Raw genomic sequence first — 11,914 nt, forward strand, 5'->3', positions numbered from 1 at the left:
GTCCTTCTTGTACAGGTCACCTCTACCCCAAAAGAGATTTCAATGATCCAATAATGTGAATCCTTCTCCCATACACCATCTCCTCAGCCATGCATTCATCTGCTCTATTCTGCCCTCACTAGCTCGTAGCACTGGGAGTAATCCAGATATTACTACCCTTGAGGACCTTTTTAAATTTCTGCCTAACTCTCTGTAATCTCCCTTTAGAATCTCAATCTTTTCCCTTCCAATGTCGTTGGTTCCAATGTGGACGATGACCTCCTGCTGGCCCCTCTCCCCCGTGAGAACATTCTACACCCTCTCTGAGACATCCTTGATCCTGGCACCAGGGAAACAACACACCATTCTGCTTTTTCTCTGCTGGCCACAGAAACGTCTGTCTGTACCTCTGACTACAGAATCCCCTAACACAATTGATCTCTTGGAAGCCGACGTACCCCTTGTTGAATTACGGCCAGTCTCAATACCAGTAACTTGGCTTTTCGTGCTGCGTTCCCCTGAGAATCCATCACCCCCTACGTTTTCCAAAACAGCATACCTGTTTGAAATGGGTATATCCACAAAAGACTCCTGCCCTTGGTGCTGACTTCTCTCACCCTTTTCTGGAGTTAACCAATCTATGTGACTGTATCTGAGACTTTCCCCCCTTCCTATAACTACCATCCATCACATACTCTTTTGGAAATCTGAAGCACAAAAGGACTTAGGCGTTCTAGTTCAGGATTCTCTTCAGGTTAACATGCAGGTTCAGTCAGCAGTAGGAAAGTAAATGCTAGCATTCATTGTTAGTATTCATTTCAAGGGGACTAGACTACAAGAGCAAGGATGTACCACTGAGGTTGTATAGGGTTCTGGTCATTTGGGATATTGTGAGCAGTTTTGAAACTTGCAGAATGTTGAGTGGCCTGGATAGAGTGGATGTGTTTCAAAGACCAAGGCAGTGGATCAAAGGTTCCAGAAAGAAGGCAGGAGGATGGGATTGAGAAACATATCAGCCATAATTGAATGGCAGTGCAGACTCGAGCCGTGGTGCCTAATTCCTCACCTAGATCTTATGGTCTTATGAGCGTTGGGGAAGCAGAAGAGACCAGGATAGGAGGAACGTAGAGATCTCAAGGGATTTTTTAGGGTAGGGAGATTCTAGGAATGAATGTTCTTTTGTTGTTTCTGGATTAGGAGCCATTGTAGCACAAATGAAATATATAGGAGTGATGGGCAAACAGGAACTGGTGCAAGTTAGAAAATGGTGGGAACGAGTTTGTATAATTCATGTTAGAAAAACAATGTTGCGGCTGAGACAGTAAACAGAAGTAGACTGGGACAAAATGTATGACATTGTTGTGGAATAGATATATAACTAGGAAATTAATTTTCATACAGACAAGTGTGTTTGGAGAAATGAGAATTTTCTGTGCAGAAAACATCTAAATGAGGCAAGGTAGACGAATGATTCTATTTTTATTTTATAAGCTCAAACAACTGATTGGGATTGATTTCTAGAATTGAGAAGCAGGTTATGTTAAATTTGGATAGAATATTTCTTAAACTATGTCTGGATTACTTTTATTTATCATTCATGGTGTTTGAGTGTCACTGGCTACACTATTTATTGCCCATTTCTAACTGTCCTGGGAAAAGTGGCGATGAGCTGCCTTCCTGAATTACTGCAGTCCTTGAAGGTGTAGGGACACCCACACTGCTGTGAAGGCATTCCAGGATTTTCCCAAAAACTGAAGATTCTGGTCTTGTGGGGAAAAAAGAATATGTCAGAACTGGAGAAAGTCTGTAAATGACTTATGGAATTATACCAGAACTGAGAAGTTACCTTATAATCATGGAATGGTTTCAGCAGAAGAATGCATTTGGCCCGTTGTGTATGTTGGTCTTTGAGTAATTTACCTAGTGCCACCCCCTTGACTTTTCTCTGTGGCTCTGAGAATTTTCTTTTTGCAGATAATGAGCTAACCCTCTTTTGAAAAGTCTCCAATGATCCCACCTGCATCCCACACTCCGGCAATGAATTTCAGATGCTAACCACTTATTGCGTTAAAAAGTTTTCCTCCTGTCACTTTTGCTACATTTGTCATTTTGTCTTAAATCTATGTACTCTTGTTCTCAATAGTTTCATCACTGGGAACAATGTCTGTCTCTTTACTTTGTTCAGAAACTTCCTGATTTTCAAACATTTGATTGAACTTCTCCAGTCCTTCTCTACACCCGAAGCTCCTCATCCCTGGAACTATATTCATGAATCTTTCTGTACCCTCTCTAATGCCTTCTAAAATGTGGTGCCCAGAATAGGTCGTAGTATTCCCGTTAAGACCAAAGTAGTGTTTATAACCAGAAAAGATAAAGATACTTTTTTTTAGAAAACTGAAGCTTGATAAACCCAGAACTGCAGATGTTAGAAATCTGAAACAGTGGGCTGGAGAAAGACAGTAGGTTTGGCAGCATCTTTAGCGAGAAAAACAGTTAACATTTCAAGTTCCGTGACCCTTTGTTAGAAGTCAAGAGTTGATCTGACTAAAGGCTTTATAATTATGAAAGGATTTGATAGGGTTAAGCACAGAGGTCGTTAGACTTGCATATGACATAAATATTATTTTTACTGGCAAATTTTGGGGGAACATCTTTATTCAGAGAGTGAAATGTGGAATGCGTAATCACAAGTGATTATGGTAACTAGCATAGATGCATTTAAGAGGAAGTTAAATAAGAGTGAGAAAAGAATAGAACCATATATTGATATTAAATGAAGGGTGGGAAGAAGATAGTATGAGGCATAAACACTGCCAAGGACATGCTGGTCCAACTGACTGTGTCTGTTTTGTACATTCTACGTAATGTAAGGGAAGGTACGAAATAGAGGTCAGCCAGGATAGCATGGGAATAATCAAGTCTTGGTAAGAAAGATATGGGTAAGCAATAAAGCGTCCAGTTAGCTGAAGCAGGACAGGGGCGGTAATGTTGTTGTGGTTAGAAGTTGGTGCTTTTGGGGAGGGAGAAAATATGACATTCAAAGGTCAGATCCAGATCTAGGTCAAATAGGACTTCATCTTTTCGAACTGTCCTGTTCAGTGTTAGACAGTGGCTACAGTAAGAATGGGAGTTGGTGCAAGGATATAGAGTTTGTGGCAGGACCAAAGCTAATGGTTTTGAGCTTCCCTGTATTTAATTTTTACTCGTGGATATAGCATTTCATATAAGTAGCAGAAGGGATAAGATGTAATAGTAAGGTAGATCGCAGACCACCACCATATGTGTGAAACCTGATGTGTTTTCGAACGATATTGCTCAGGGGAAGAATATAGATCAGGTATAAGAGGGACCACCGATCACGAGAGACTTCAGAGATATTAGACCAGAAAGAAAAACCATTACAAGGTTGTGTAAAGATTTGTAGCTTGGGTGCTGGTTGTTGTGGTTGTGGGTATGTTTGCCGAGCTGGGAAGTTGACTTGCAGATGTTTTGTCCCCTGTCTAGGTGACATCTTCAGTGCTTTGGAGCCTCCTGTGAAGCGCTGCTGTACTGTGTCTGCTGGAGTTTATTTAGTTCCGTTTTGCTGCTTTTGGTTACTCGGTGTAGTGGCCGGTATATTGGGTCTAGGTCAATGTGTTTGTTGATAGAATCCCAGGCTGAGTGCCATGCTTCTCAAATTTCTCTGTCTGTCCTATGTTGAGTGTGTCTTATGATTGTTGTGTTGTTCCAGTCAAATTTGTGGTCCTTGTCACCTGTATGTGTGGCTACGAGGGACAGTTGGAAGAGGACATAATCGCTTTAGCAGAACAAAATGAAAAGGAAGATTTTGAACTTTAGAAATTGACACGTAGACAGGAAGTTGCCTTAAAAGGATGGAGGTGATGGTGGAAGGTATGCTTACTGAGGAAGATAGGGAGCAAACCCATCATAGCCAAAGGCCTGGTGGGGATCTGTTAAATTTATCCAAGTGTTGCCTGAATTTGAGGATGTAGAAGCCTTTTTCATCCTGTTTGAAGTGGCTAGTGACTATATGAGTTTTGTTGATCCAGACAAAGCTGGTAGGTAGAGCGAGTGAGGTATTTGCATCACCATCGGAGGAGATATCTGGGGAGTATGAGGAGGTGAAGAAAGCCATCTTAAGTGCATATGAGCTTGTGCAGGAGCGTACAGATAACGTTTCAAGAATCTAAGGAGGTCAAATACACATTGAGTTTGAAAGGATCAAACAAAGTAATTTTGATAGGTAGATAAGGGCATTAAAAATAGTGCATGCATATGACGCTCTGAGAGAGATGATTGTTTTGGAGGAGTTCCAGAATACATTTCCTGAAGTAGTGAGAACTCGTGTGGCACAGCAGAGAGTTAAAATGGCAAGATTAGTAGCTGAAATGGCTGATAATTATGAGTCGGTTCATAAATCAAAGTTTGGCTTCTAACATCAATTTCAATCGGTGAGGGATAGAAATTGGGGCAAAGAAAAATCCTCATGTGGAAAGGGAAAGGTGGATCTCAGTGAAGTTCACAAGGATAACTTACCACAGGGCAAAAAGGAAACCCTTGAAGGGGAAAAAAGATTTTAAAAAGCTCCACTGTTTTCACTTCAGTAAAGTAGGCCACATGAAATCAGTGATGGTGGGTTAGAGAAAGCACTGGGAAGATGAATGTAGGAAAACAGGATAAGCCAGCGAATTTTGTTGGAGTGGTAAAAGAAAGCACATTGGAGGCTAAAAAGCTGCACCAGAATGTACACCTGGTCGGATGTTGGTTAAGGAGGAAGTACCAGGTCATCTTCACCTTACCTTTGCATAGGTTTTACTTGCATAGGCCAGGAGCAGCAGGTAAAGAGGTTACAGTATTAAGAGATACGGGATCATGTCAATCTTTGACGTTCTGGACGATGACGAGATATGTAACTCAGAAGGACTACTGCCAGAAAAAGTGCTAGTACGTGGAATTCGCGATGAGACAAGAAGCGCTCAGATATGTAGAGTGAGATTGGAGAGTTGGTGGAGAAGTGGTGATTGAAATATTGGAAGAACTCTTGGTTCCAGCAATACAATTTGTCCCTGCTAACAATATAGTTGGGTTACAGGTGGGAGTTCTGCCTACTGTGGTTGAAAAGCCAGTGGAAAATCAGGCAACTGAGGTATTACAGGAATGATATCCTGGGGTTTTTCCTGACTGTGATAACAAGGTCAGAAAACCTCTAGTTGAAGTAGGAGGAAAAATCAAAGAATACAGATACGAACATTGAGGTAGAATTGTCAGAGACCATATTTAATCAAGTGATTAAGACAAAGCAGAATAAGTGGAGGACAACGTGGATATCTTCAGCTCAGATAAATTAACTGAGTTACAACAGAGAGATGAAAAACTGAAGCAGTTGTATCAGAAAGCACACACAGAAGAATCTGAGTGTTACTTTGTTAAAAATAATGTCTTAAATAGGAAATGGAAACCATCACATAATCAGGCAGATGAGAAATGGGCAGAAGTTCATCACATCATATTGCCAGTGGGTTATAGAAAGCAAGAGTTGCGGGTAGCACGTGAATTTGTAGTAGGTCATTCAGGGGTGAGAAAAATTCAGGCTAAAATGCAAAAACATTTTATGCATAAGAATATAGCTGAATTTTGCCAGTCATGTCATGTGTCAGGTAATAATAAAACCTACACCTTAATACCCATCCCTTACAAGGGTCTTAATGGATTGCATAGGACCCCTACCCAAAACAAAAACTGGGAATCAGTATTTGCCAACAATAATGGATATGTCCACTAGATTTGCTGAGGCCATTCCATCATGCAATATCACCGCTAAAATTATTGTAGAAGAGTTACTCAAATTTTTCACTAGAATGGACTACCCCCAGAGATACAATCAGAATAAGGATCAAATTTTATATCAAAATTATTCAAGGAAGTTGTGGACAGCTCAGGAATAAAATGATTCAAATTCACTGCATACCAGCCAGAACCGCAGGGAATACTAGAAAAGCAGCTGGCCTTCAAGACCATGTTATGGGCTTCTAGTCAAGACTATCCAGATGATTGGGGTAAAGGAATTCCATTTGTACTTTTTGACATTAAAGATGCAGCAAATGAAGCAACCACCTTCAGTCCATTTGAATTAGTTTTTGGGCGAGAAGTGAGAGGGCTGCTAAGGAGAAATTGCTAAGTCAAAATTCAGAGCCCACATTTGGACTGTGTGTCAAATTTTAGGGAATGGTTAAATAGAGCAGGGGGTTTGGCTATACACCCTTTAAAAATATCGCAGTATGCCATGAAATAGGAAGCAGACAAAATATCAGAAGCTTGCAATTTTACTGTTAATGTTACTCCAGTGATAGGTGAATCTTTTAAAAGCAAGGTTTGGTGGACCTTGTTAAGTTGAAAGGAGATTGAGTGAGGTGAACTGTCTGATAAGGACTCCAAACAGAGAAATCTCCCGAGTGTGTCATATAAATATGCTCAAAGGTATTTTGATAGGGAAGGAAAGCAAAAGGAGAAATGTGTTACTGGTTACAACATAAAGTGAAGAACCAAGTTCAGAGGATTCCGAATTAGAGATTCCTCAAATTAAATTGGACAATAAGGAAGTTGTTAAAAAATGGGATAGATTATTGAGTTACCTTCCAGAGGAAAATCAAAATGACCTGAAAGAGTTATTGCCAATTCATGAAGAGATATGTGGAAGTAAGCTGGGAAGTACTAACCTAATTATGCATGATGTGGATATAGGAAATGCTGTTCCAGTTAAGCAACATTCTTCTAGGCTTAACCCTCAAGTTGGCATAGGTTCAAAAAGCTTAAAAATGTGTTGCTGGAAAAGCACAGCAGGTCAGGCAGCATCAAAGGAACAGGAGAATCGACGTTTCGGGCATAAGGGCTTATGCCTGAAACGTCGATTCTCCTGTTCCTTTGATGCTGCCTGACCTGCTGAGCTTTTCCAGCAACACATTTTTAAGCTCTGATCTCCAGCATCTGCAGTCCTCACTTTCTCCATAGGTTCAAAAAGAGATTGAATGCATGCTCCAAGATGACATAATTGAAGTGAGTTGTAGTGACTGGCACTCACCCATAGTCATGTGCCAAAACCAGCTGGTACCTGATGGTTCATGTGCAGACTGTTGCAAAGTCAGTGCAGTTGCAAAGTCTGATTCATATCCAATTCCACATTTGGAAGACTATTGAAAAAGTGAGACAAGCAACTTACATTTCTAAGTTGGACTTAGTCAAAGGATACTGGCAGATACCTTTTATCTGAAAGAGAGAACATAATTTTAGGTTTTGTGATGCCAAATGGACTGTATCAATTTAAAGTCATGCCATTTGGTATGAAACATGTGTCAGCCACATTTCCTTTCTGGATTACCCAATTGTGTGATATATATCGATGACCTGGTGACTTTTCGTCTCATATGGAAGGAATGTTTGCAACATTTATCCAAGTTATTTGATTGACTTTCAGGAGGCAGGCTTAGTGATAAGCCTGGCGAAGAGTGAATTTGCCAAAGCCCAAATCACATTCCTGGGCCATGTTATCAGACATGGACAAATGGCCCCACAAAACATAAAGACAATGGTTATTGGGGAGTTTCCTCTACCATTGACCAAGAGAGCAGTTCTATGGTTCCTGGGATTGAGTGGGTTTTGTTGAAAATTCATATCAAATTTTAGCAGTGTGGCTGCTTCCCTCACTGAATTGTTGAAGAAAAGCAGCTTATCATAAGGCATTTGACAGCCTGAAAGCTGTGTTAACCACTGCCCCAGTATTAGCCATACCTAATTATGCAAAGCCATTGAAGGTGGCTATCGATGAGAGAGATGTGGGTGTCGGTACTATACTGTTACAAGACAACGACGAGAGGATAGAAAGACCTATTGGATATTTCTCTAGGAAGTTAAGCATTCATCATCAGAAATGTTCAACAATTGAAAAGGAGACTTTGATCTTACAACACCTCAACATATATGTTGCCAGTAATGTGTCTAAGACAATCATCTATACTGATTATTACCCATGAAGGATTTTGGAGGAATTTAAGGACACAAATTCCAGTGTATTTAGATGGAACTTATTACTGTAGCCATTGAATTTTAAAATTGTACACATGGCAGGGTGAGAAAACGTGATCGCCAAAGCATTATCAGGACTTGGATAAAAATCTGAGGCGTTTGGTGGCAGAAATAAACAGCCTTAAATAGAATGTAGTAGTGCATGTTTACATGGTTATAGTCAATGTCATTTGCATGTATTTTAGTGTACTAACTGAGTAAGAGTAAGGGGTTGTAAAATGAAGCCATCTCTGTATATTTTAAGGGGGGAGGTATGACAATGCTGCCCCTTTAATAAGGTTATTTTGTCCATTTTTTTTTCAAGAGGGGTCATAAAGGCAAAGGTGCTGATATGTCTGGAAGTGGCTACTTTAAACAATGGCAGGGGAGTGGCCAGTTCTCAAGTTTGGTTTAGTTTCAGCAGGCAGAAATTGCTGGTAGCAGAGAAACTTTTACTGTGGAAAAAAGGTTCCATGCTTCAACAGATGTTTCTTGCCTGACTCTTTTTTTTTTTTCTCTGTGCAATCTCTCCTGTTTTTAAGAATCTGAGTTTGTCAAGGGGTGTGTCTTTGGGTTGTTGTGGGTATTGGAACAGCAATTCTGCAATTTAAGTTGCAATTTTGTGTTGGTTGGATTTTGGAACAGTGGGGTTATTCTAAATTCTGTTTTCTTTTGTTCGTGTTTCAACTGTGGTGTGTAAATAAATTCTGATATGCTTAAAGCTGAGTGATTTCACCAGCTACATCACTCCTGGAATATCCACTTTACATCTGCTTTTAAAATAAGAGAAGTTAGGGTCTGGGCTACTTCTGAAAGTGTTCTGAGGTTTGGTCCATAACAAAGAGAATACCCAGAGAAGGATTCACAGATCACATGGAGCAAGTATGAATTTTCTTTGATGTGTATTTTAGAATTTCAACATTCAAACTTGTGCCGGCTGACACGTATATTCTGAAATGGAACACCGTCTTTATGAGCAGATGATTTTAAAGCCATTTTTCCTTTTCCCTAGAATCTGTGAACTCGTTGGAGTGTATGATGAAGGGAATTTCAGCTTCAAAAATGCTTGGACATATTTGGTTATAATTAACAACCTTTCGCAAATCGTAAGTCTTGTTATGCATCTATATGTTATATATGTATGGTGTACATTCTTAGTTTGTAGCATTTGATTCAATATTTTGAGTTGATTTATCTCCTGTGTTGGTCTTAGACTGAACATGTGTATATTCCATTAAATGTAGCTGAATTCTCTCTCTACATTTTCCTATGAAACCTCAATTATCAATAATAACTTCAAATGATGTTTGCAAGTAATCTACATATCCTTACACTTGAACTATGAAATAAAGTGTACTAGTATTTATTCCTTGGCAAAAAATATATGTTTTTGAACTTTGTATTGATACTACGTAAAGCTGATCAAGTTTATTTGATTATCTTTTTCAATCCTGTTTTATTTTAAATTTTGAAGAAAGCTTACCGTCTTAATTCAGAAAACGTCCATTGTAGCAAACTGTAGTTCAAATTATGAATTAGATAACGAAAGAACTGCTTTTAAAATCGAAGAGGAAGCATTTATTTAGATGTGAACAGTATTTTGTGGACTCAAACGTATCCCCATTCAGTTAATTTTTTTTTCTCTTCATTATTATCACATTATAACTGAAAGTGGTTTATCTATTCTATCTTTTTGGATTCATTTTTACTTTGCAGTTTGCCATGTATTGCCTTGTGCTGTTTTATAAAGTGCTGCGAAATGAATTGAACCCAATTCAACCAGTGGGCAAGTTTCTTTGTGTGAAACTGGTTGTATTCGTATCTTTCTGGTAAGGTTTTTTTAAATTTAAAAAAAAAAATCCTCCTTTCATATTACTGGCTAATCATTAAATATGTCTGTCATAAATATTGGGAACCAACTGAATTATTTTGTATTTTGCCAAATAGGAATACTACAATCCTGCAAATCAAGACGTTAACGTTTTCGATACCTACTGCAGAATCGGAGTCGAGTTTGTTAGTTAGCTTATTAGTCAGACAGCATACTGTGTTTTTAAAAAAATCTTTTTCAATTCCTTCATAGGCAAGCTGCTTTGATTGCTTTACTTGTGAAAGTTGGCATAATTTCTGAGAAACATACGTGGGACTGGGAAAGTGTGGAAGCTGTTGCTACTGGCCTGCAGGTAAATGTAACAATTTCATGTTTAAAGTAATATCTCTGGAACCTTGCATCCTTTATTTTATTCCTGGTCTTCAAATTATGATTTCGGAGGTTTGCCTTCAAAATTGATATGTGGTAGATACATAAACAGTCAAAAATATCCAAGAGAAATATCTCCAAGATGGAAACTGTTTGCGAATCACTGTTGCTGTCTTGGTAGATATATGGTATTTCAGCTGTTTGGACAATGGAGAAATATTCTACCATTTAATGATCAGACACACGCTCCACATTCATTACAATTTTCCAGAGCTGGTTGCGTTTATGGATTGTGCTGGGGGGGGGGGGTTGAAGGTATTAAAAACAAAATAGATGAAAATAAAAACTTTTTAAGTTAGTTAATTTAACATCAGAAGGGTAGAAAATTGCAAGAGTACACCCAAGAAGTGATGTCCTTGGGGTTGGAAAATAACTGTTTTGCGAAAGATGAGTCAGACCTAGTAAATCTGATGGGCACTGGCATAACACTCATGAGAGTAAAGAGGTGGCATAACTGTTGATATTTTTCTGTACGTTTAGTTAGATTCTACTGAATAGACGATGAGCTAAATGTGGGTTTGAGAGATTTGAAAGTGACTGGTCTTGATTGGCCTGCACTGTAGTGGTTCTACAATTCAATTAATTCCCCATTCAACCCTATCGAGTCTGCACCGACCTTCCAAAGAGCATCCACCCCTCACTCCCTATCTCTGTGAAAGGAAAGCAACTGGGAGAATGTGCTAGACTGGAATTGAATTTAAAAACAAAATTGAATATTTACCCAACCCTATCCATGCACATACTTGGTTGATTCCAATTTGTAGTCCAGATGCTCCCTGTTGCTTCCAGGAGGTTTCAGTACGGATACAGACAGATTGCTGAAATCCCTGCTCTTACTGGGATTTTTGGCTGCAGTGCCACCTGTTTCGGAAGTAGTTAGTAAATTCCACAACTTCCCCTCTTGTCTCCTCTTCATTTAATTAAGTGGTAAGTAGCAGTGCTACTCGAGTTTGAGGATGGATTGTTAACAGCGCATGGAATATTAGTGTATAAAATACACTGATCTAAAATTCCAAGTGATCCTTTTCGTGAATTCCACAACAGGGATTAGAAAATGGAATGGAAATGGTTTCTGCTAGGATTTTATTCCATTTGGACAACTGAGAAATGTTGCACTTGGGGAGGGTGAAAGAGGGCAAATAGTTTGTTGGAGCTCCTCCCCATGTTAATTGTGGGAGTGAAAATGGAGTCTCTAGAATATCCCAGGAACTTTGCCAGGTATGCCTTAGCTATCAACAGATTTCACTGAAGACTATCATTGTGACTTCTGTCAATTCTTAGAGGAAAGGCACAAAAATATTTGCATTATAAGGTAGCTACCTGGAGAGAATGTAAACAGAATCTACAGTATATAAAAAGGCCATTCAGCCTTCCTTGTGTTTGCTGGTATGTATGTTCCACTTGAACCACCTCTCTTCATTTTCCTGTAACCCTATCAGCATGTGCTTCCAACTACACACAGCTAATGAATGTAATTAATACAGTTAAATAATTTACTGAAAATAATTACTTCAATTGTTAGAACTCTTTGAGGATGTAACTTACACTGTGATAAAAAGAAACAAGTGGACATTGTATTAGTTGTATTTTCATGAAGCATTTGATTAGCTACCACAG

At 39.1% G+C, this 11,914-nt stretch overlaps 1 protein-coding gene across 1 annotated transcript in view; it reads left to right on the forward strand.

Annotated features, from left to right (window-relative positions):
* tmem184c (transmembrane protein 184C) overlaps positions 1-11,914 on the forward strand; it is a 47,193-nt gene that overhangs the window by 17,938 nt on the left and 17,341 nt on the right. Inside the window, exons 5-7 of the mRNA XM_043699427.1 lie at positions 9,050-9,143; positions 9,754-9,866; positions 10,121-10,220. Coding sequence (XP_043555362.1) covers positions 9,050-9,143; positions 9,754-9,866; positions 10,121-10,220 — 307 coding nt within the window. The remainder of the gene's footprint in view (positions 1-9,049; positions 9,144-9,753; positions 9,867-10,120; positions 10,221-11,914) is intronic.

Source organism: Chiloscyllium plagiosum, chromosome 1, assembly GCF_004010195.1.
Source record: "Chiloscyllium plagiosum isolate BGI_BamShark_2017 chromosome 1, ASM401019v2, whole genome shotgun sequence".
NCBI classification, from domain to species: domain Eukaryota; kingdom Metazoa; phylum Chordata; class Chondrichthyes; order Orectolobiformes; family Hemiscylliidae; genus Chiloscyllium; species Chiloscyllium plagiosum.